The following is a 19,504-nucleotide window of genomic DNA, read 5'->3' as shown; positions in this document are numbered from 1 at the left end:
ATTTCAACTTAACTAAAGCCTCATATCCCCAAGCCCTACTCTCCTGTTTTACCCCCATTATTTAGCCATTATTTACCGACATCAGATAAACAATTTTGTAGTACCTCTGATATGTTCTAAGCAGGCCAAGCCAAGCCACAGCCAATGAATGTGCAGACAACTGGTATCCATGGTTACAGCAGAATATCAGAACCAGCGTGAGTAGAACCTAGGGCTGGTAGAAATGTGACTTTATTTTTATTGTTTTAATGTTGGACAATCCTATAATTAACTACCAAAATTGTATAATTAGGGGAAATATGTTAACTGTTGGGGTGAAATGCATAGTCTGACCTGTCATGCATTTGCAGTGACTGCACAATTAACATTATGATGCAGTTTCACAGCAAGGTAACTGCATTGCTTGTACATCTAGTCAAACCATCTAGTTCAGGTTACACTCCTGCTGTGAAGGTAAAATAAGGAATGGATAGTGTTGAAAGAAAAAACAAACAAACCAAGCAACTTACACCACATGGCCCTTGTTTATTAACCCACAGTTACAGAATATATATTGTATGCACATTTCCACCTACACACCTCGCAAAAGGCACAGTTGATGTATTCATTAGTTACCCCAATGAATAAACATGTAAAAAATATGGCTAAATATAACAGCAAGTCAAACAACACAGTAAATGGTGCAGTGCTCTTCTGCATAGTCAACGCCTTGGCTTAGATTTAAAGTAGAGCACAACAGATTATAATGGTGCTTTGATTTTTACCACAGCAATCAGGTCAGTGGTTAAGGCGGGGTAAAAGGGATAAAATAATATGCTTTCATATAAAGATACAAGTATATATTTCATAAAGGCTAAACAAACATGGCTTATAATCTCAACAGCCACTGGGAATATAGGAAAGGCACAAGGAGTAAAATGATAAGGATTAGATGATCTGAGGGCAGAAAATGGCATCTTAAATTAAGATTAAACAAAAACAAAACAAAAAACAGATTTAATTCCGGTTCTACCAAGTTCATACTCACAGCATGCATTCGCAGTTAGCCCACAACACCACAGTGAATCAAAACGGGCATGGTAATTGTAAAGAACACAGATAAGACAATGTTTTTAAGATGTGCTCTGCGTCTCCGGCAGCAGATTGAGACTTGTCCTGGGCTGTTTGGTTGGTGGTTCCAGCGAATCTTTCTCTCGCACCGCGTTTAGAGAACTGGACTGAAGCATGATGTTTCCACTCTCTTCATCACTGTCATCATCTTCCTCCTCCTCTTCCTCATCTGACAGGAGCAACAGAAAATCAATGCAAATCAAAATTCTAATCCTGAATTAAGATACTCAAAAATCTAGAAAAATGCCACAATACTTAGTTATGTGTTACTGACACAAACAATTCAATTTTTATAGAAAAAACACACCACAGGAAGACATTGCATCACAAGCTTAAAACTCAGTACTAAAAAATATATCTTAGGTTAGACTAACCATAGTTAACATCATTATATTTAAGATTTTTCAAAAAATGTTGAACAAAAATTGTTGGACGTCTACATTACTGGAGTAGATTTCTAAAAATAGAACCAAGCCTAATGAGACAGCATATGCCTTTATTTCTGTATTGCATACTTGTGAGATAACACATCCCTCCTTTTTTAATTATTGTAGATTTATTGGCTCTTGCAGACACCCTTGTTTTTACTGTTGTTCAGGCTGGTCGCATTTAAGACGGCACTCCATGCATCTATTGAGTTGAGGCTCAGAGTTCTTTGCCAGATCATGGCTTGGAGCACCAGGTCTAACTGATTGGCAGGCCCGTTCACTATACATTGTGGGTTATATATTCTTCACGTGCAACACTGTTCAGCTTACCTTTCTCCATATCTGGTGAGTTATGTCTCTTCACTGTGCTGGAAAACTGGAAAAGCAACAAAATGTGTGTCACAGAAGAGAACATTTTTATTTTCCCTGCAGGACTTGTGTACCTCTCCCATCACTGCAATAGGAGTCTCCCCTTTGGCCTGGGCCACTCTGTGCTCTATAAGGTAGTACATGTACTCGTCATACAACAGGCGGATCAGGTGAAAGGAGCCAAAGCTTGCAGCACTGCGGAGAGTCAGGTCTCGGATCACCATCGAACTAGAGGTGCAGAAAAAAGGTTAGTGCGTTAGTTATGCATCTACATCTTATTCTGGTCTTTAATGTTACCTGTAAAATGACCAGTTGAGCAGGAAGGTTTTGGCTGCCTTTGGTAAAGCTGCAGGGTTATTTTCGAAGGGTTTAAGCACCTGAGTGACAACACTGTCCAGCCACAAGGCCCACTGCTCCAGGGAGTTCTGCTGCTGAAGAGTCACTTTAAAATCCTGCTCCAAACGCTGAACCATGACATCATCACACTGACACACCCAAGACGCCTGCTCCTGTTAAGGGCATAGAGACACCGGTGAGCAGAGTAAACAAAAAGCACAAGTCAAACTGCGGTCAAATGTCAAACCTGAACGTTAGTGAAATCCACTCTGTTTAAGTCCGAGAGCATTTGGTTGATCTGAGCTGAATTCTGAAGCACAGCACGTGCTGCTTGGGCCAAATGATTCAGGCTGGTGTAGCGGCGCAGGGTTTGGGAAAAGGAGTTCACGCATACTACCTAAAGTCAGGATGATTCAGTAAAGAGTAATATACTGGCTACATGAAAGACAAGGTGAACATGGCGATAGGACACATTTATACCTTAATGCGAACCATCTCTTCTGGGATGTTCATCATGGCACCAGTCAGCCAACTCTCTAAACTTTTAGCAAAATTGCGAATGGCCTGAGTTAAGGCACCTAACACATGAGAGGCAATGGTTATTTCAATAAGCAGACACATACTTTTAATAAGGTACTGCAGGCGCTATTTGGGTGCTTACTGGGAATAGGTCTCAATACATCCGGAATAAGGATCTCCACTAGAGTTTGGTAGAGCAGGTTGTCACATTCTTTGGTCCAGCGAAGGACTGGCTCAAATTTACACAGCATCACCAGACAGGCCTTAGGCAAACGCTTCTCTGACTCATTGTGCCTAAGAGCATTCACCCATGTTTTTGTATATAAATGAACCATTCCAGGTAGTATTAGTCACATTTACATAAATGATTATGCTGTCACTTACAGGTTGAGGGATTCTGTGTCACTGTTTTGACTAAACCTCCAGAAGGATTTCCACAGCGTTTCCACAAGAGTGAACTGAAGATTGATCATGACGTCCATAACCGCCTATGATCCAACAACACCACAGTGAAAATGTTACCAGATGCTTTAAATTGCACATAAAGTACACCATGGATGGTACTTGCCTCACAGTGTTCCCTGTAGAGACTCTGAAATGCCCTGAGGTGCTCCAAAAGGACTCCTTCAGGCAGAGCTCGGTCTTGTAAATCAATCTCTCCAAACTCTGGAAGTGGCCGTGATGCCTCTGTTGTCAAGAGAGGAATGAGATGATGGACAGAGTACCGTTGAAAGACGTCTATTTAGCCAAATGTAAGCTGATTAATTTTACTCACCCAGAAACTGTTGGTACTGTTGAACCTGAGCTGAAACGTCACACAGCCCTGCTGCCTGCTGTTGACCTGCCCCTCCTGATGTCCCATTAGCAATGCCCTGTGCCTTCTGTACCTGCTTTACCCTGTTGGTTAAGCACAATTACTGTATTAGCAGTGTATATAAGTCATATAAATCATGGTAATGCCTCATTGTAGAAAAGGTTTCAAATGTAGTTAACAAAAACAAGCCATACAAACATGTTATTAAAGCAGTGTAATATGTAGGTTATAGACCTGGGTGTTGATTCCTATACTACAAAACAAATATTCAAGCATTTATGAAAATATTAAAGTAATTTGACTTTTTTTTTTACCGTGTTTTCTGTGAAAATGGCTGCTGCCTCATGGCCATGTGCTGATGCTCATCCATCAATCTGAGCAGAGGGGAACCTGACTTGATCCTCAGACCATAGTAGTGGTACTTGGAGTTCCCTCTAAAATATAGATGCAATTATTTAATTGATTATTTTTGCATGTTGATTGATTTGTACATATTACTGTATTTACTTACCTTGTTCCTAATCTCCTTGTGCGCAAACCCAAAAAAACAGAACGAATAAGCTTTCCAAAAGAAGCAGCATTGACTGGCTCAAGTTTCTGCTCCTGACAATGCAGCAGATAGTGATAGTAAAGAGTGCAGCGGGGCAAGCTCACACCTTCTGCTCCCTCGTAGTTTTCAACCAGCCACTGCACCTAAAATGTAATTAATACACAATCAAATACAGAACAGCACATGTGGTGTCACTTGTTATAATATCTATATACCAGAGAAACTAAAGACATGACATAAGGTTGGGATCTACCATCTGAAATACATTTTTAATATTGTAAAATAATATTAATACCATTATTGTAATTGTATCCAGTAGCCAGTATCTTCTTTTATAAGACAAAAGTTAGTAGGCATAGCATTTTTCATATTGCACTGCCTACTATGTGATTTAAAGGTGCACTATGTAACTTTTCGAGTGGAAGATCTGCAAGCTGTTTGTCACCATGTTATTCCTTATGTTCTTAAACTCTTCTACATCTATGGAAACCAGCAGATGACACCACCAGGTCGAGTCATATATGTGCAGGGGCAAACCTGCTCACAGTGAGAATGCATGCTTCTCTTTAAGTAATGCAAGATAGATATGTTTAATGACAGATTGTGGAACATTCCAGGTAAAACAATGTCATCTCCATGGAGACAAGCAGCTAGCAGACTATTCACCAGAGTGTGTTGTATCTTTAATGAGCAAGAGCTAAACCCTTACAGTGGCAGGTGGAGCGCGAGAGTTCGACCCAGAGAAGGTCTGAGCTGCTCCCAACAGATAACCCCCAGGAAGCACATAGCCCGCTGGGGCAGTGCTGTCCGCTGTAGCTGCTGCTGGGACAGACTGAGAAGCCACCGCTCCGGGGATGTCTGACTCCGAGCTGGAGGTGGCTTCATAGAAGTTGGCGGAGGACGTTGGAGGAGTTTGGGAGTAAAGTGGTGAATTGGAGAAAGGGTAGTTGCTTGAACGGCTAAATAAAAATGAATTACATACAAAGAGTGTCCGGCAAGTTGCAAAGTTTATTTTTTGTACAGTAATGTAATACTTACATGGTGGACGTAGGGAAAGGGGCATCACTAGCTCCTTCAACATACTGCACCTGACCAGAGAACACATGCTCTACCTGAAACAATATAGAATAGATTATAATTACACCGGAGATGCCACACAACATACATTTCTGTTAGTATTAGTATAAGCTGTTCTTGCAAAAACCTTTAGAGACGGAAATGTGAGATGAGACAGAATCCAAAGCGCTGATATGATGGTAGTCAGTAAGTAAGTATTGGTGTGGTTGAACTCATGCCTTTAGTTAATTGCAATCAAATGCCTGCTTTGTGTTAAAATGAAAACAGCATTCAATTTCCTCATTTTGAATCAAACAACTGAAGAAAGTCAAGACAGTTGCAAACACACTACATAAAGGCTGACTGTATTTTACCTCCTGGTTTAAGTGCAGGTTGCTTAAGTGGCCTGACTGAGCTCTCTTGACTGCCTGCAACACTGACCTCTGCTGGAACATTCACAGTGTGGCATTATCAATATGTTCCAGGTTTCTTTTGTTGGAGGTTAAATAACAGAAGTCGCCTGTGTCTGTGGGGGGTCTTACCTGTTGTGCTGTGGTCTGCGCCGGCTGCACGACTTGTGTGGGGACTCCCGGAACAGGTGGGCTGGAGTCAGACAGACTGTCAGTGGAGTGAACCGATCCCTCTGAGGACAAGAGAGGAAGAGGGGAAGAGATAAACATAAACAAATGTGAACAGAAAGCCTAGTACTCACGACATACTGCCTCAAACTCGTAGTAACAGCCACCACCACAGAACATATTCTATGGCTTATGCTTAATTCGTGGTGAAGTCAAAGGAACAGCTCTGACTGCGCCCAAACCTCCATCCTTATATGTTGCATGGAGAAGAACAGCCTTGGACAGCTAATCTCCACAGATGGAGAGAAATCCCTCCATCTTGTAAACATGCAGATCGGATGAAAAATAGGCATTCAAAACGGATAGAGATTGTGGCCAGTGTTGGGTTTTTTGTATCTTCAGGTGAAAAAAACACAGACTTAAGCCAACACCACAGGACAAAGCTACTCCTATTTCAGATTAAATGGTTGTGAGAATTAACATTGATCTTGAGATAAAAAACTATGAACATTTTTTATTGTTTGAATATGAACTATACTGGTCTTAAACTTTATTATTCAGTGTTCATTTAACATTTTAGTTACTGAACTATACATTTGCCAAAAACCTAAAGATCATGAGAGATTTTGTGTGGTGGATAAACCTTTTTTACTCACTGATCTGACGGTGCAACACTGAGTACAGTTTTGATTCGGATCAGTGTTTGTTAATGTGAAAACACAAAATAAAATCTCTCTTACACACAAGAGGATTATAAAATATGCCACAATTTTTCTTGGCTCCATGTCCTAGATACTGTATGAAGGTTATAATCAAAGCTGTTTGGCAAATCTGCTTTTGGGGCCATACACCCCCCGCAGCTGTGACGCAGGGGTATGCACAGTGACATTTGATATAGTGCGGCAACAAAATGATCTACAAATAGAAAGCACTAAAATAAACTCAGACACATGGTTTACTCTCCTTTTCAATGGTTGATGCAGATTAACATTTTCAAAAGCCACAATGTCATTTTACTTTCACTTTACCTGCAAAAAAACTATAAACAGATGCAGCTCATTATGTGTGGATACTTATTGTTTGGAGTTGGAGAGCACAATGTCTATGAATCTTTGTATTGTTTACACAGTGAAATTAAATTGGAATAGATAATGCAAAAAAGAAGAAATGTAAGCAGGCATCTATCAATCATCCATGCAACTGCATTTCAGACTGCGCCTCCTAGCAACCAAGTCATTCTGTCCATCTGATATGCAGTCCACTACCCACACAAAGGTATACAATCGAAGAAAAAAAGCAAAATCTGAAAAGCAACTAAAAACGAATCTTACAATCAACGTACTGAAACACACAATCACAATTGAAACCACGTCTCTTATTAGTTTTTGACATTGGCTGCTCAGAACAGACAGGTGTGTTTAAATAACAAATGTGGTATTATTTGCAGTCATTCTCCTCAAACTGGAATGAAACAACTACAGTATATCACACACACCTAACCAAACAAGATCCAGTGGTGTGACATGCAATTTCATGTTAATGTAATTCTTTTGTAACTTTAGGTGACTGTGACCTTAGTGCAACTCACCTGTAACTGTAACTACGATGTACTGTGGCGAGCTGCTCTCACCGTTGCTCTTTTGAGTTGCAGACCGCAGAACCTCACTGGTCACATAGTGCTGTGTGGGATTGGCCAGGACCACCGATTTCTGTGTCTGACTCTGAGAGGGGGGGACTTGGGTGACTTTTGAGGCCTGGGTGGACTGGTTGGTTGAAGAAACAGTCCTGGAGGCTGGGGGGATGTCAGGCAGGAAGTGAGCGCTCTTTGTGGAGGAGGGTGTGGCTGCTGCTGGTGTTGCTATGGTTACATTGTTAGTCTGCTGAGGCTGAAGGTCCTCAGAGTACCCAGGAGTCGCCATGGCAACCGCTGATTTGAAGCGCCTTCTGTGATTTAAAGAAAATATACCACTTAAAAAATATATTTTATTGTTACAAATGTAAGCTTTGGTTACATGATTTTTGATGATTTATGATTTATTTATTTTTTTTTTTTACAAATTCTAGAAATGGTATTATTATGAATGTATGAGTATTATTCATTCACATTCAAGGCATATACATTCTCTCAAAACATAGTTGACATTAACAGCAATTACCTAGACTGTCGTAGTAGTAGTTGTTATATATATACACATACACACACACACACACACACACACACACACACACACACACACACACACACACACACATATGTATCTTATAATCTGTATAAAGTGCTTGGGCGTTTAGTTATTCGTGGTCATGGTAGACTTGTTATTGTAAAGTAGTATAGACCATGTTGAGTTGGTTCACGGTTAAACGGAGTTTCAAGTTGGTACAACATTGGGAAGGGAAACGCCTATTTCTTAAGTTTACAACATGAACCTGCTATATAACATAAACGGTGAAACCCATGCTGCCATTTAGAAGTGATTCATATCTACTTTTGTTGGATGTCATTCAAAATGTTGGTCCTTCCCTCTGCTTAAGCCACTCCTGCTTTTAACACTGCAACGACATAATCAGATGATCATCCGCCACATTGTGTGCTCGCGGAGGAACTCGTAAGACTCCATGGCAGGTCAAAAGTTTTTCAGATTCACAAATGTGCAAAAATTACGCTTCATAGTCAAAGCACACGGTACACATTAGTAAACACATTCAATCAACTAAATATTGCGTGTTCTTAGGGGCTGTTATTGAAAGGAAGAGTTGAGAGAGCAAGCGTAGCAGCTTCCTCCACCTAGCAACTCATGGTAACTCGCCACAAGTTACTACGTGTCATTTCGACGCATGCTAACGCACACTAATGTAAACTAAAAAAAAGTCACACAAGATACACTGATTAAACCCGCAACTAGATATTAAATAGCCCAAACGTTTTAACTATTGATCAAAAGTAGGACTGACATCACAGCACACCCGCCATCTTGTTCTCTTATCAAAAATCTGACATCGCCATAACAACCGTCTGCGTTCGGAAAGAAGCTAGCAACCACTTTCATCCACCACGACATGCTTGACGAGTTTCCCGTTAACGCATGACTTTGACGAAGAACGTTTATCAAGAAAAAAAACAAGCTATAATTACAGATTTCACTTTTTCATTCCATGTACAGTCTAAGAATCATCTTTATAGTCGTTAAAGTTTTTACCTCTTTGATTTAGGTTGTTGATGTTGACTCCCGTTGCTTGGTTCTTGTCGCCAAGACTACCGTGGCTATGGCGCCTAGCCTTCACCGGGGCAACTGTTGCTACCCTCCCGTAATCGCCCCGCCCCATTCCAGGCGCTGATTGGATATCTATGGAGAGGGTCGTGACGCTACGTTATAAACAGCTCGCTCACTGGTCAACCTGGTGTGTCAATCAAGTTAAATAGAAAATGTTGAATTATCATTTTTTTCTAATCATTGTTTTCTGGGTGGTAGTTTAATATTTAGTTAATATATCACCTAGCTAGACATATTATATTTGTCTGAACAGTGATTACTTTATAAGAAATGATTTACAATTTGTTTTACCAGTAACTTGTTTTGAGATTCTGAGAGTTTATAATATTTGTATGGATGAGCACCAGTATTCATTTATTTTTCATAAGCTTTAATAAGAAACCCAACTTGTTTCTCCCTGGCCCTTCGCTATTCTAAATCTTTATAGGAATTCATAGCTTGTTGTTTGTTTTTATTGTTATACAAGTGTGTATTTGAGGAGGAAAGCGTCAGCATCATTGTCATACTCTGGTGAATGAATTGATCTCCATCCTTTGCCAGTCAGGACAGATAACAATAAATATCAGTGTGTTGACCCATGGCTTACCTCAGACAATGTATGAAACAAAAAGGCCACCATGAAAGGTTATGGTGATGAGATTGCAATAGACCCTGCTCACATCACCTCTGACACCCTGCAGTACTTAATCTTTTTGCTCTTTCTCGATGAGCATTGTTGCCCCTAAAGGTCTCTGATGTTATCCTTGGTATGACTAAGTGTGAAGGTAAAATTAGGTATTTTCCCCAGGTTTTGGACACATATATAAGATGGGCTTCAAAGAGAAAGCAAACAGACAACTTTGCTGCTCTAATCAAGCAACCTTTTCCCTGACGATGTGGAAGGCAGCACTTTTGACTTTGGGCCTTTTGGTGGCACTTGTTGACAGGGTTCGGTGCAATGAAGGCCATCCCTCCTTCTATGGTGTAAAGTTATGTGGTAGAGAATTTATTCGCGCTGTCATCTTCACGTGTGGAGGATCACGCTGGAGGAGGAGTGTGGGAGATTCAGGTGAGTTCATTTAATACTGTAACATTGTTTAAAGGGGAAAAAAACATAAAATAAGTCAATCTTTTAATGTCATCAGCTCTAACTGGAGAGGAGAACTTTGATCCATGGAGCACAAATTCTATGCCTCAAGTCTCCAGGAGCCAAGACGCAGCACAACCAGACTTATGGAAAACCCAGACATCTGAGGACACAGAGGTGGCCACAGGATTCAGTCGTTCCGCTCGCTCTCCAATGTTGGAAGAGGTTTTGGAGGCTCTAAGAAGTGCAGACAGAAAAGGCAGAGATGTTGTGGTGGGACTGTCCAATGCATGTTGCAAGTGGGGCTGCAGCAAGAGTGAAATAAGCTCTCTATGTTGAGTTCAAAAGTGTTGTCATTGAAACCCTCCTCTCCTTTTTAAAATCTTGTTTTTATGAGCACATTGTGAGTAATATAAAAATGAAGTGCAATGGTGGTTTTGTGGTTACTGTAATTGTAAAGGTAAGAGTCTGAATAAATAAGTTTGTGTATTTTCTCTGTATTTATTGAAAGAAACTTATAGGCAAGAGTCTAATAACCTACTTCCATTTTCCCACATGCTCTTCTATTGCTGTTATCCCGTTTTTGACCAAGTGTCTTAACAAAATGCAATCCCTTTTCAGTCATTTCGCATGTTTCTTTCTTTTTTTTTTTTTTTCTTCTTTTTTTTGTCTTATATGTGGCCTATTGGCATCATGTGAAACTGCATCCAAGTTAAATTTAAACTAAATTAATGACTAAATGTGCAATATGATTGATGTTAGACTTTAACCTGATAAAAGACATGTATGTGTCAGTGTTGCCTACGCCCAATTATAGCTCATACTTTTATTTACAGTTGTCAAGAACTAGTTGGTAATTGATGTTGACATCTAGTGGTCAAAAATGGAAGCTTTTCACCCACTAGTAAACTGGGTGTGCTTAAATAATCTATATTAATTCTGTTGCACACATTTAGTCAAATCCAAAACGCCTAGAATACAAATCAGGTCATAAAACTACAACAAAGACTTGCGATGATAACCAAAATTGTGTCTGTACGGAAGCCGAGAATGATCACACCAATCACCGGCTTGATTACAAGGCATGCAATCTCTGTCACATAGGAGCTAGCATAGTGACTACATTGAGGGACAGAGAACACAAGTTTATAATTAGACCGATCATTGCCATATATTATTTTATGTTATTTTGTAAACCGTAAACGAGCCACGGTGTCTCAAATTATTCATCTACCACATCAGAGTGTTCAGGTAAAATCTTCCGCGGTACTTTCAAGTTGAAGCTAGCTACATAGCTATCTTTAGCTACTGGGATTTGCTCGGACTACCTCCCTCTGCTGTGGATAATAACGTATTTTGTTCATGTCATCATGTTACCTGTATTACCAGAGAATTACCATATAAGCAAATTATGCACCAGATGTAGTCTTGAAATGCTATGTTACACCGATGTAGCAGCGCTAGTTTGTTAGCCTGGTGAGTGAGCCAAACAGTTTGCGCCTGTTGTATCTGGGCCTCGTAAAGGAACACAGATCAGGGCTTGTATACATAACATATTATGTGATTGTTCATGCAACACTTCCATTAGCTGAATGGTAGTGTAATTTTGGTGTTGTGCTAATTTCACTATATTATTGTGTACGTTTAGTGATTTATCAGGTGACGCCTGAATGAACAACAGTTAATTACATATAATTCGCTAGGTAGGTACTCCCAATAGTATTAAATTGATGATGACATTACAGGACGTCATGTTACACATGTATAAACGCATTTTTAACTAAACTATTGTTTCAACAAGCTGAGGAAGGAAAACGCATTTCATACACCGTAATGCTTTATAGCTCTGTAATCACAGACAGACTGCTGGTGTAATTGTGTCCAGTAGGATGGAGTGGCAGCCAGATGAACAGGGTCTGCAGCAGGTGCTCCAGCTACTCAAGGACTCCCAGTCTCCGGACACAGCAACTCAAAGAGCTGTGCAAGAAGTATCCTACACCAGCCTGTTTCATGTGTTGTGTTATTAAGTGTGACATGATGTGTGATGTCTGAGCATTTAACTCATGAACTGTCTGCTTTTGGTAGCAGAAACTGTCCAGATTTCAGCTGCCTCACAGGTTACATAACAGTGTGTTGTTATTATTTGTGTATGTAGTGTGAGTGTATCCTTAACCAAAACTACAGAAACTGGAACAACTCAACCAGTTTCCAGACTTTAATAACTATCTCATATTTGTCCTCACAAGTCTGAAATCTGAAGGTATGTATATTGTACTGAACAAGGGCATTATAAGAATTACTTTACAATCATGTAAGCATAGAAACAACTGATTCTTTTTTCTCTTCTGAAGATGAGCCAACCCGTTCACTCAGTGGTCTAATATTGAAGAATAATGTAAAGGCTCACTACCAGAACTTTCCCTCAAACGTGGCAGATTTCATCAAGCGTGAATGCCTCAATAACATTGGAGACCCCTCACCACTCATCAGAGCTACTATTGGTGGGTCTTTGACTAAGAAAGGAAGGAGCATGTCTGCACACTATGAGTCAGACCACTATTTGTATGTAGGAGGTTGAATATTAGCAGGTTAAGATGCTGTGTGGGAGTAGGGGCTATGGTATTAGATGCTGTTATTTATTTATATATATATATATATATATATATATATATATATTTTTTATTTGTATTGTTTTTGATTATGAAGGAATCCTGATAACAACCATAGCATCTAAAGGAGAACTTCGGACTTGGCCCGAACTGTTGCCCCAGCTCTGTAATCTTCTGAACTCAGAAGACTATAACACCTGTGAGGTCAGATAACTCAAGTTTTCTTTCAACTTTTCTTAAACATTGTGTTTTATTGTTATAGCTTAACCTGTATTATATTATAGGGTTCATTTGGAGCCTTACAGAAGATCTGTGAAGATTCTTCTGAGCTGTTGGATAGTGATGCCCTGAATCGACCTCTCAACATTATGATTCCCAAGTTTCTCCAGTTTTTTAAACATTGCAGTCCCAAGATAAGGTTAGTAATCCTCAGGATTTCCAAAGAATTTTGTGAATGTAAAGGCAAAACTATGGAGAAAAGATATGTTACCCATTTAATAAATAATTATGTTGTGTACTTTTTGCATGCTTAATGCCTTTTTCCTTTTGATATTATCATTTCTAATTCATGCGTGTGCTCCTTAGGTCCCATGCCATAGCATGTGTAAACCAGTTCATCATTGGCCGTGCTCAAGCACTCATGGATAATATTGACACCTTTATTGAGGTGAGTTTTTGTTAAGCATTTCTTTTGCTGTAAAGTAATATTAGATTTGTTTCCACTTTTATTCTCTAATTTGCAGAGCCTGTTTGCTCTGGCTGGAGATGAGGACTGTGAAGTGAGGAAGAATGTGTGCAGAGCATTGGTGATGCTACTAGAGGTCCGCATTGACCGACTCATCCCTCACATGCACAGCATTATCCAGGTGACCTTTATATTTGATTCTTCACATACTGTATATATGCTTGGTATTTGCATCTGAACAGTAGCTGTTTTTGTTGTTATAGTACATGCTACAGAGGACTCAAGACCCAGATGAAAATGTAGCTTTAGAGGCTTGTGAGTTCTGGCTGACTCTGGCTGAACAGCCCATCTGCAAAGAGGCCCTGAGTGGGCACTTGGTCCAGTAAGTTTGTACACACAGCATCTTTAAACATATTCAGCATATGGATATTTAATTTTTTTTTTTACTTTTAGGCTTATTCCTATTTTAGTGAATGGCATGAAGTATTCTGAAATTGACATCATTCTTTTGAAGGTACACATTGTTTCGTTTCATTTAATCCTATTAACAACTTTCCTACAAATTAGTTTATCTTTAAAAACTTTGCCACACAGGGAGATGTCGAAGAGGACGAAACTGTCCCAGATAGTGAACAGGACATCAAGCCACGCTTCCATAAGTCTAGGACTGTTACTCTGCAGCATGAAGGTGGTGAAGGTGAGGAGGGGGAAGACTTTGACGATGATGAAGATGATGACGATGATACGCTGTCTGACTGGAATCTTCGTAAGTTACACCACATATGAACTTTAAAGCGATATCTACGCCTGTTATTATGTTTGGGTTAAGATTAAGGTATGCTTTAAAATGGGATAACTAAATTATACTCTTGGTTCTGTTTACTAGTATACAGTGATTAGGCTTAGACTTAATTAACTGGAGACCTCTTTAAGTTCTACAATACACTCTCTCACTATTTATTTCTAAATATTATAGTTTATTCTTCCTTTCGCTAAAATTGTAAACTGGATATTGCCTCATCCATATTCATATCATGTTGTTGTGAGGCAAAAATAGATAAATTCTCTATGCATTGCCAATAACTTCACAACAAGCTAATTGCCTAAAGATAAAGTTTTAACAAATCCTTTGTGTGCATAGAAATTTATGCTGTTTTGCTTTGTCTTCAACAGGGAAGTGTTCAGCCGCTGCTCTGGATGTTCTTGCTAATGTGTTTCGTGAGGAGTTGTTGCCCCATCTCTTGCCCCTCCTGAAAGGCCTTCTTTTCCACCCCGACTGGGTTATCAAAGAGTCTGGCATCCTTGTCCTCGGAGCTATTGCTGAAGGTGTGTTTTTTTGGTTTTTTTTTAAAGGGTGGCTTTAACCTCAACCTTTTATTAAAATGAATGTATGGTACTATTGCAGGTTGTATGCAGGGGATGGTTCCCTATTTGCCAGAGCTCATTCCACACCTTATTCAGTGTTTGTGTGACAAGAAGGCTCTAGTGCGCTCCATAGCCTGCTGGACCCTCAGTCGTTACGCTCATTGGGTGGTCAGTCAGCCCCCCGATGCCCATCTAAAACCACTGATGACTGAACTGCTCAAACGCATTCTGGATGGCAATAAGCGAGTTCAAGAGGCAGCCTGCAGGTATGGGCTGTTAATTTTTTTATATAGAGAGATCAGTTTAATATAGTAAACGTAAACAATGATCCTGTCATCATTGCATACCCTTCATCACCTTTTTTTTATTTAGTGCATTTGCCACTCTGGAAGAGGAGGCATGTACAGAGCTGGTGCCTTACCTGAGCTTCATCCTGGACACTTTGGTTTTTGCTTTTGGAAAATATCAGCACAAAAACCTGCTCATACTTTATGACGCCATTGGTACACTGGCGGACTCTGTTGGGCACCATCTTAACCAGCCTGTGAGTCAATTCATTTGATTTATGAACAATATAACCCATATGGATCTAATCGAATATTTGCCTACTAACTTTGTCTGTTTTTAGGAGTACATTCAGAAGCTGATGCCGCCGCTGATTGCCAAATGGAATGAGTTGAAGGATGAGGATAAGGATCTGTTCCCGCTGCTTGAGTGTCTGTCCTCTGTTGCCACGGCACTGCAGAGTGGTTTCCTGCCGTACTGTGAGCCCGTCTACCAGCGCTGTGTTACACTGGTCCAGAAAACACTAGCACAGGCCATGGTGCAGTTTATTACTCCTATTTACAGTTTAACCATCAAACTGTTGCCCTGCTTTATACATATTTTTCCTCTTGTAGATGTACAGTCAACAGCCAGATCAGTATGAGGCACCAGACAAGGACTTTATGATCGTAGCACTGGATCTTCTGAGTGGTTTGGCCGAGGGTCTGGGAGGACACGTGGACACGCTTGTAGCTCGCAGCAACATCATGACTCTACTATTCCAGTGCATGCAGGTCAGTATATCTAGAAAATAAGTAACAATAAATGTTTTATTTTTATAGAATTTTCTCCCCCCCCCCCCCAGGATACAATGCCGGAAGTAAGACAGAGTTCATTTGCACTCCTGGGAGATTTAACAAAGGCTTGTTTTCCACATGTGAAACCTTGCATTGGTAACATTTTCCTCTTTCCTCTTCATTGTAACACTGTTGTTGTTTTGATCTAAAAAATAATTTCCTCTTTAATTCCTTTCAGCTGAATTTATGCCAATTCTTGGTAAAAATTTAAACCCCGAATTTATCTCGGTGTGCAATAACGCTACATGGGCCATTGGGGAGATCTGTATGCAGATGGGTAAATTTATATTATTTCCCTAAGAAAACTAGAGCAAATAGAGAGTTGTATCACAGCATTAATCTTATTCTATTTCAAATCAGGAGTGGAGATGCAGCCCTATATTCCTATGGTGCTCAATCAACTGGTTGAGATTATCAACCGTCCCAACACCCCCAAGACCCTGCTGGAAAACACTGGTACTGTTTTCAACAGCTCGCACAGATGCAGCACATTGTTAAGAACTGGATGAGAGATGTGTTTGGAGAAGTGTTGCATGAAAATGTCTAATATTAGCACAGTAACAGTCTTTCCCTCTCTTTAAGCAATCACGATTGGTCGACTGGGCTATGTGTGTCCTCAGGAGGTTGCCCCCATGCTGCCTCAGTTCATCCGCCCTTGGTAAGTTACAGAAAACCTCTTTATAAGGTATTTTTTACAATAAATTAATTAAATTGTGGTTTATTTTGTCACAGGTGTACTTCTCTACGAAACATTAGAGATAATGAAGAGAAAGACTCTGCTTTCCGTGGGATATGCATGATGATTGGTGTGAACCCTGGAGGTGTAGTGCAGGTAAGATAAAGCTTTGTTTTACAACTGTTTAAACTTGTACGGGGCATGTCTCATTCCTCTTTTGTTTGAGCAGGACTTCATCTTCTTCTGTGACGCTGTTGCCTCTTGGGTGAACCCTAAAGATGATCTGAGAGACATGTTTTATAAGGTAATAGACCCCCCCAACATATTTTCTAGGACCATTGCTTTAGAACTAAATGGGTACAGCCATCATGCATTTTGACCACTATAAAAGGAACATTTTCTTCTGAAAGTTTCATACAACAAAGGCGGAAATGAACTTGAGTTTGACAAAAGCCAAGTTGTTGCAGAGCAGTGGTCCGTGTATGTCAGAATTATTCTATGAAAGAATAGAAGTGAAGTTAGTTACAAAGTATATACATGGTTGATATGGTCCTAACAGACAAGCTACTTTAACGTGCACTGTGTAACATTTCTGGAAGAGGGTATGCAACCTCCTTGTGTCAGGCAGCTTATTCAATTTTGTATAGAATCTTTTACCTATGGCATGATGTTGCATTTATTCAATTAGTTTTATTGCTAAAAATACCTTGAAAAACATGTATTCTTACTGGGGTCACTTGATGGCCTCACCTGCTTGTCTCCATGGAGATGAATAATAATCCTATAGGGGATCATTCCAGCAAAGCAATAGCATCTTCATGTAGTCATGCAAATGGTGTACTGTCCTCCAGAAAAGTTATATATTTCACCTTTAAGTTAGTTGTTCGGTAAGTTTATGTTTAATTGTAATTAGAGAGAACTCCCATTTACAATACTTTTGTTAAGGATGCTCCAAGTAAGCCAGTTCTTTTACTCTTAGATCTTGCACGGTTTCAAGGAACAAGTTGGGGAGGAGAATTGGCAGCAGTTCTCCGAGCAGTTTCCCCCTCTTCTGAAAGAAAGACTGGCAGCATGCTATGGTGTTTAGAGCTTCTACACCCACCTGAGGAGGTAATTTTGCACTAATTTACATACAATCAAACAGGCACAACTCAAGTAAACCTTTGCATGTTGTTGCAGGTGCGTCAGCAGGAGGAGGGTGACTGGGAAACTCATCCATCTGTGTATTGCACTTCCCTGATCTGGGGGGAGGGAGAGGGATGTTAACGGCCCCTGAAGAATGGCCCCCACACCCTATGTGTTTGTCCATAGAGAGAGGGAGGGTGGGCGGGAGGGAGGGAGGGACAGGGGGGATACCTCTAGATTAACTAGGCAGGGACCCGACACAGAAAAACAGTAGGGACAGATAGAGGGATGCAGAGAGGGAGAGAGAAGAAACCAGAGGAAAGCTGGATCTAGGAAGGAGGCAGCAGGAGAGACCAGAGAAAGTTCAGGGATAGACAGAGAGGGAAAATGTTTACAAAGCAGGGATTAAGAGCCTTAGAGAGTTCTGTTACTTAGCTGGGACAACAGGGACAGTTGAGATTTTTATGGGATTCTTAAACTTGAGAGTAGCTTGACCGACAAACCTAACAGACTCCAACACTTGCACAAGCTGTACATGCAGTACCTAGAACTGACTGTGGGTGGCACTATAATTTAGACTTTTTGTGACCAACTACATGTAGTTAGGGGCGGATAAGCAGGTGTCTAAACTGTCCATTTTTGGGTGAAAATATCTTTATTTTCTGGGAATATCAATAGAAATCACTTCATCCACATTATATAGCTGTAAGATAATCTTTATCTATGTTTTCTTCATTTTGACCCCAGAGCGTCAGTGACACAGTTTTTCTAATTTACATTCTCCTATCCCATTTTTATCTGACCTATTGAGAGTTTAAGAAAGTATGTTTGCTTTTGGCTATACACAGAAATCATTCCTCTAGAAAAGGGAGGATTAGGGCTAACACATTTGTTTTTCTCACCATTCGGGAACATTCAAAGCTAAATCCATATCTTTTGTTATAGTAGTTCGTAAGATTTTGTGTGTATGTGTCTGTGTGCATGTGCAGTCTGTAAAACCCCCTATTTTGGCATTTTGTGTATAAAACGTGGAAATGCATAGTTTGATATGGTACTGAGCTTAAACTTACTTCCATTGGTCTTGTCTATTGCACTTGTTAACTGTGACTGAGTGAGTGAGTGTATGTCCACATCCGTACTGATACCCATTTGATGCCATATTGATATCTTAAGTAAAACAGTGATCCTCAATGTCGTTGTGATCTTTATAACATTTTAAACTGGTCCATATTCTGTTGGTTTTTTTTTCTTATTTTGCTGCTACTGATTTGTTTTCAATAGTGGACATAAACCTGCACAAGTAACGCAAACTTTTTTTTATTTTATTAATGCTACTTTCAGTGACTGTTAAGTTGTTTTTTTTTTTTGCACTTTTTTATTTTAACTTTTTTGTATGGACATTTTTTAACCTCACCCATATATGTCTTGACCCTAATGTCAGTGTTTGTCATACTGTGTTGCACTGTGAAATTTAAGTGTCTTTGACTGGCAAAAATATCCCAATACTAATGGCAAATAAAATCAACTTGTGAAACTGCGACTAATCCGCACTTTTACAACCATTAACCTATTGCCATATTGTGTGTGTGTGTGTGTGTGTGTGTGTATGCATGAGAAGTTCCTCCCTGCAAGCATGTTTTGAGTAGTTGATAGCGGGGGTTCAAATAATAATTTAGTTTAATTTGTTTTTATATGTATGCATGCTTTATGTGTGTTTTTTCACTGGATATCTGGGTGTGTGTGTGTGTGTGTGTGTGTTTGTGTGCCGTTCAGTACACATTTAAAGGTGCACCATGTAACTTCTGGTGAAAGTTCTGCTTCCTGC

The 19,504-nt window shown here is 39.9% G+C and overlaps 3 protein-coding genes and 1 long non-coding RNA gene across 7 annotated transcripts; 2 read left to right on the top strand and 2 right to left on the bottom strand.

Annotated features, from left to right (window-relative positions):
* Window positions 1-507: 507 nt before the first annotated feature.
* Window positions 508-9,102, bottom strand: rfx1b (regulatory factor X, 1b (influences HLA class II expression)). 3 transcript variants are annotated; one of them, XM_033972481.2, is made up of 18 exons: window positions 8,958-9,102; window positions 7,349-7,704; window positions 5,725-5,825; window positions 5,557-5,628; window positions 5,165-5,238; window positions 4,836-5,085; window positions 4,088-4,269; window positions 3,891-4,010; window positions 3,538-3,659; window positions 3,331-3,449; window positions 3,147-3,250; window positions 2,905-3,056; window positions 2,724-2,821; window positions 2,491-2,640; window positions 2,205-2,416; window positions 1,982-2,135; window positions 1,869-1,914; window positions 508-1,279 (listed from the first exon to the last, which is right to left on the bottom strand). In XM_033972481.2, exons 2-18 carry the CDS (start codon window positions 7,677-7,679, stop codon window positions 1,113-1,115), a joined length of 2,454 nt encoding a protein of 817 aa, XP_033828372.1. In that variant the 5' UTR covers window positions 7,680-7,704; window positions 8,958-9,102; the 3' UTR covers window positions 508-1,112. The 3 variants fall into 3 exon arrangements, with proteins under 3 accessions (XP_033828372.1, XP_033828388.1, XP_033828396.1); XM_033972497.2 differs by having other exon boundaries at window positions 5,557-5,625; XM_033972505.2 differs by lacking the exon at window positions 5,557-5,628.
* Window positions 9,103-9,893: 791 nt separating this feature from the next.
* On the top strand, window positions 9,894-10,503 carry rln3b (relaxin 3b). The gene is made up of 2 exons (XM_033971517.2): window positions 9,894-10,080; window positions 10,157-10,503. Exons 1-2 carry the CDS (start codon window positions 9,906-9,908, stop codon window positions 10,435-10,437), a joined length of 456 nt encoding a protein of 151 aa, XP_033827408.2. The 5' UTR covers window positions 9,894-9,905; the 3' UTR covers window positions 10,438-10,503.
* Window positions 9,938-11,583, bottom strand: LOC129456778 (uncharacterized). The gene is made up of 3 exons (XR_008648938.1): window positions 11,476-11,583; window positions 10,164-10,335; window positions 9,938-10,054 (listed from the first exon to the last, which is right to left on the bottom strand). It is a non-coding gene; the product is annotated as an uncharacterized LOC129456778 (long non-coding RNA).
* Window positions 11,160-19,219, top strand: tnpo2b (transportin 2b). Of its 2 annotated transcripts, none has more exons than XM_033966429.2 (24): window positions 11,160-11,349; window positions 11,987-12,086; window positions 12,283-12,358; window positions 12,450-12,599; window positions 12,805-12,911; window positions 12,992-13,125; window positions 13,293-13,374; window positions 13,451-13,573; window positions 13,656-13,774; window positions 13,846-13,906; window positions 13,987-14,158; window positions 14,566-14,718; window positions 14,798-15,023; window positions 15,130-15,301; window positions 15,386-15,580; window positions 15,657-15,815; window positions 15,887-15,974; window positions 16,057-16,155; window positions 16,239-16,334; window positions 16,461-16,536; window positions 16,611-16,710; window positions 16,784-16,858; window positions 17,534-17,664; window positions 17,734-19,219. In XM_033966429.2, the coding sequence occupies exons 2-23, from the start codon at window positions 11,988-11,990 to the stop codon at window positions 17,639-17,641; spliced, it is 2,670 nt and encodes an 889-aa protein (XP_033822320.1). In that variant the 5' UTR covers window positions 11,160-11,349; window position 11,987; the 3' UTR covers window positions 17,642-17,664; window positions 17,734-19,219. The 2 variants fall into 2 exon arrangements, with proteins under 2 accessions (XP_033822320.1, XP_033822312.1); XM_033966421.2 differs by having other exon boundaries at window positions 11,984-12,086; window positions 17,734-17,892.
* The last annotated feature ends 285 nt before the right edge of the window (window positions 19,220-19,504 follow it).

Source organism: Periophthalmus magnuspinnatus, chromosome 1, assembly GCF_009829125.3.
Source record: "Periophthalmus magnuspinnatus isolate fPerMag1 chromosome 1, fPerMag1.2.pri, whole genome shotgun sequence".
Classification (NCBI taxonomy): Eukaryota; Metazoa; Chordata; class Actinopteri; order Gobiiformes; family Gobiidae; genus Periophthalmus; species Periophthalmus magnuspinnatus.
The sequence above is the reverse complement of the archived record's forward strand: the minus strand, read 5'-3'. Positions and strand labels throughout refer to the sequence as shown.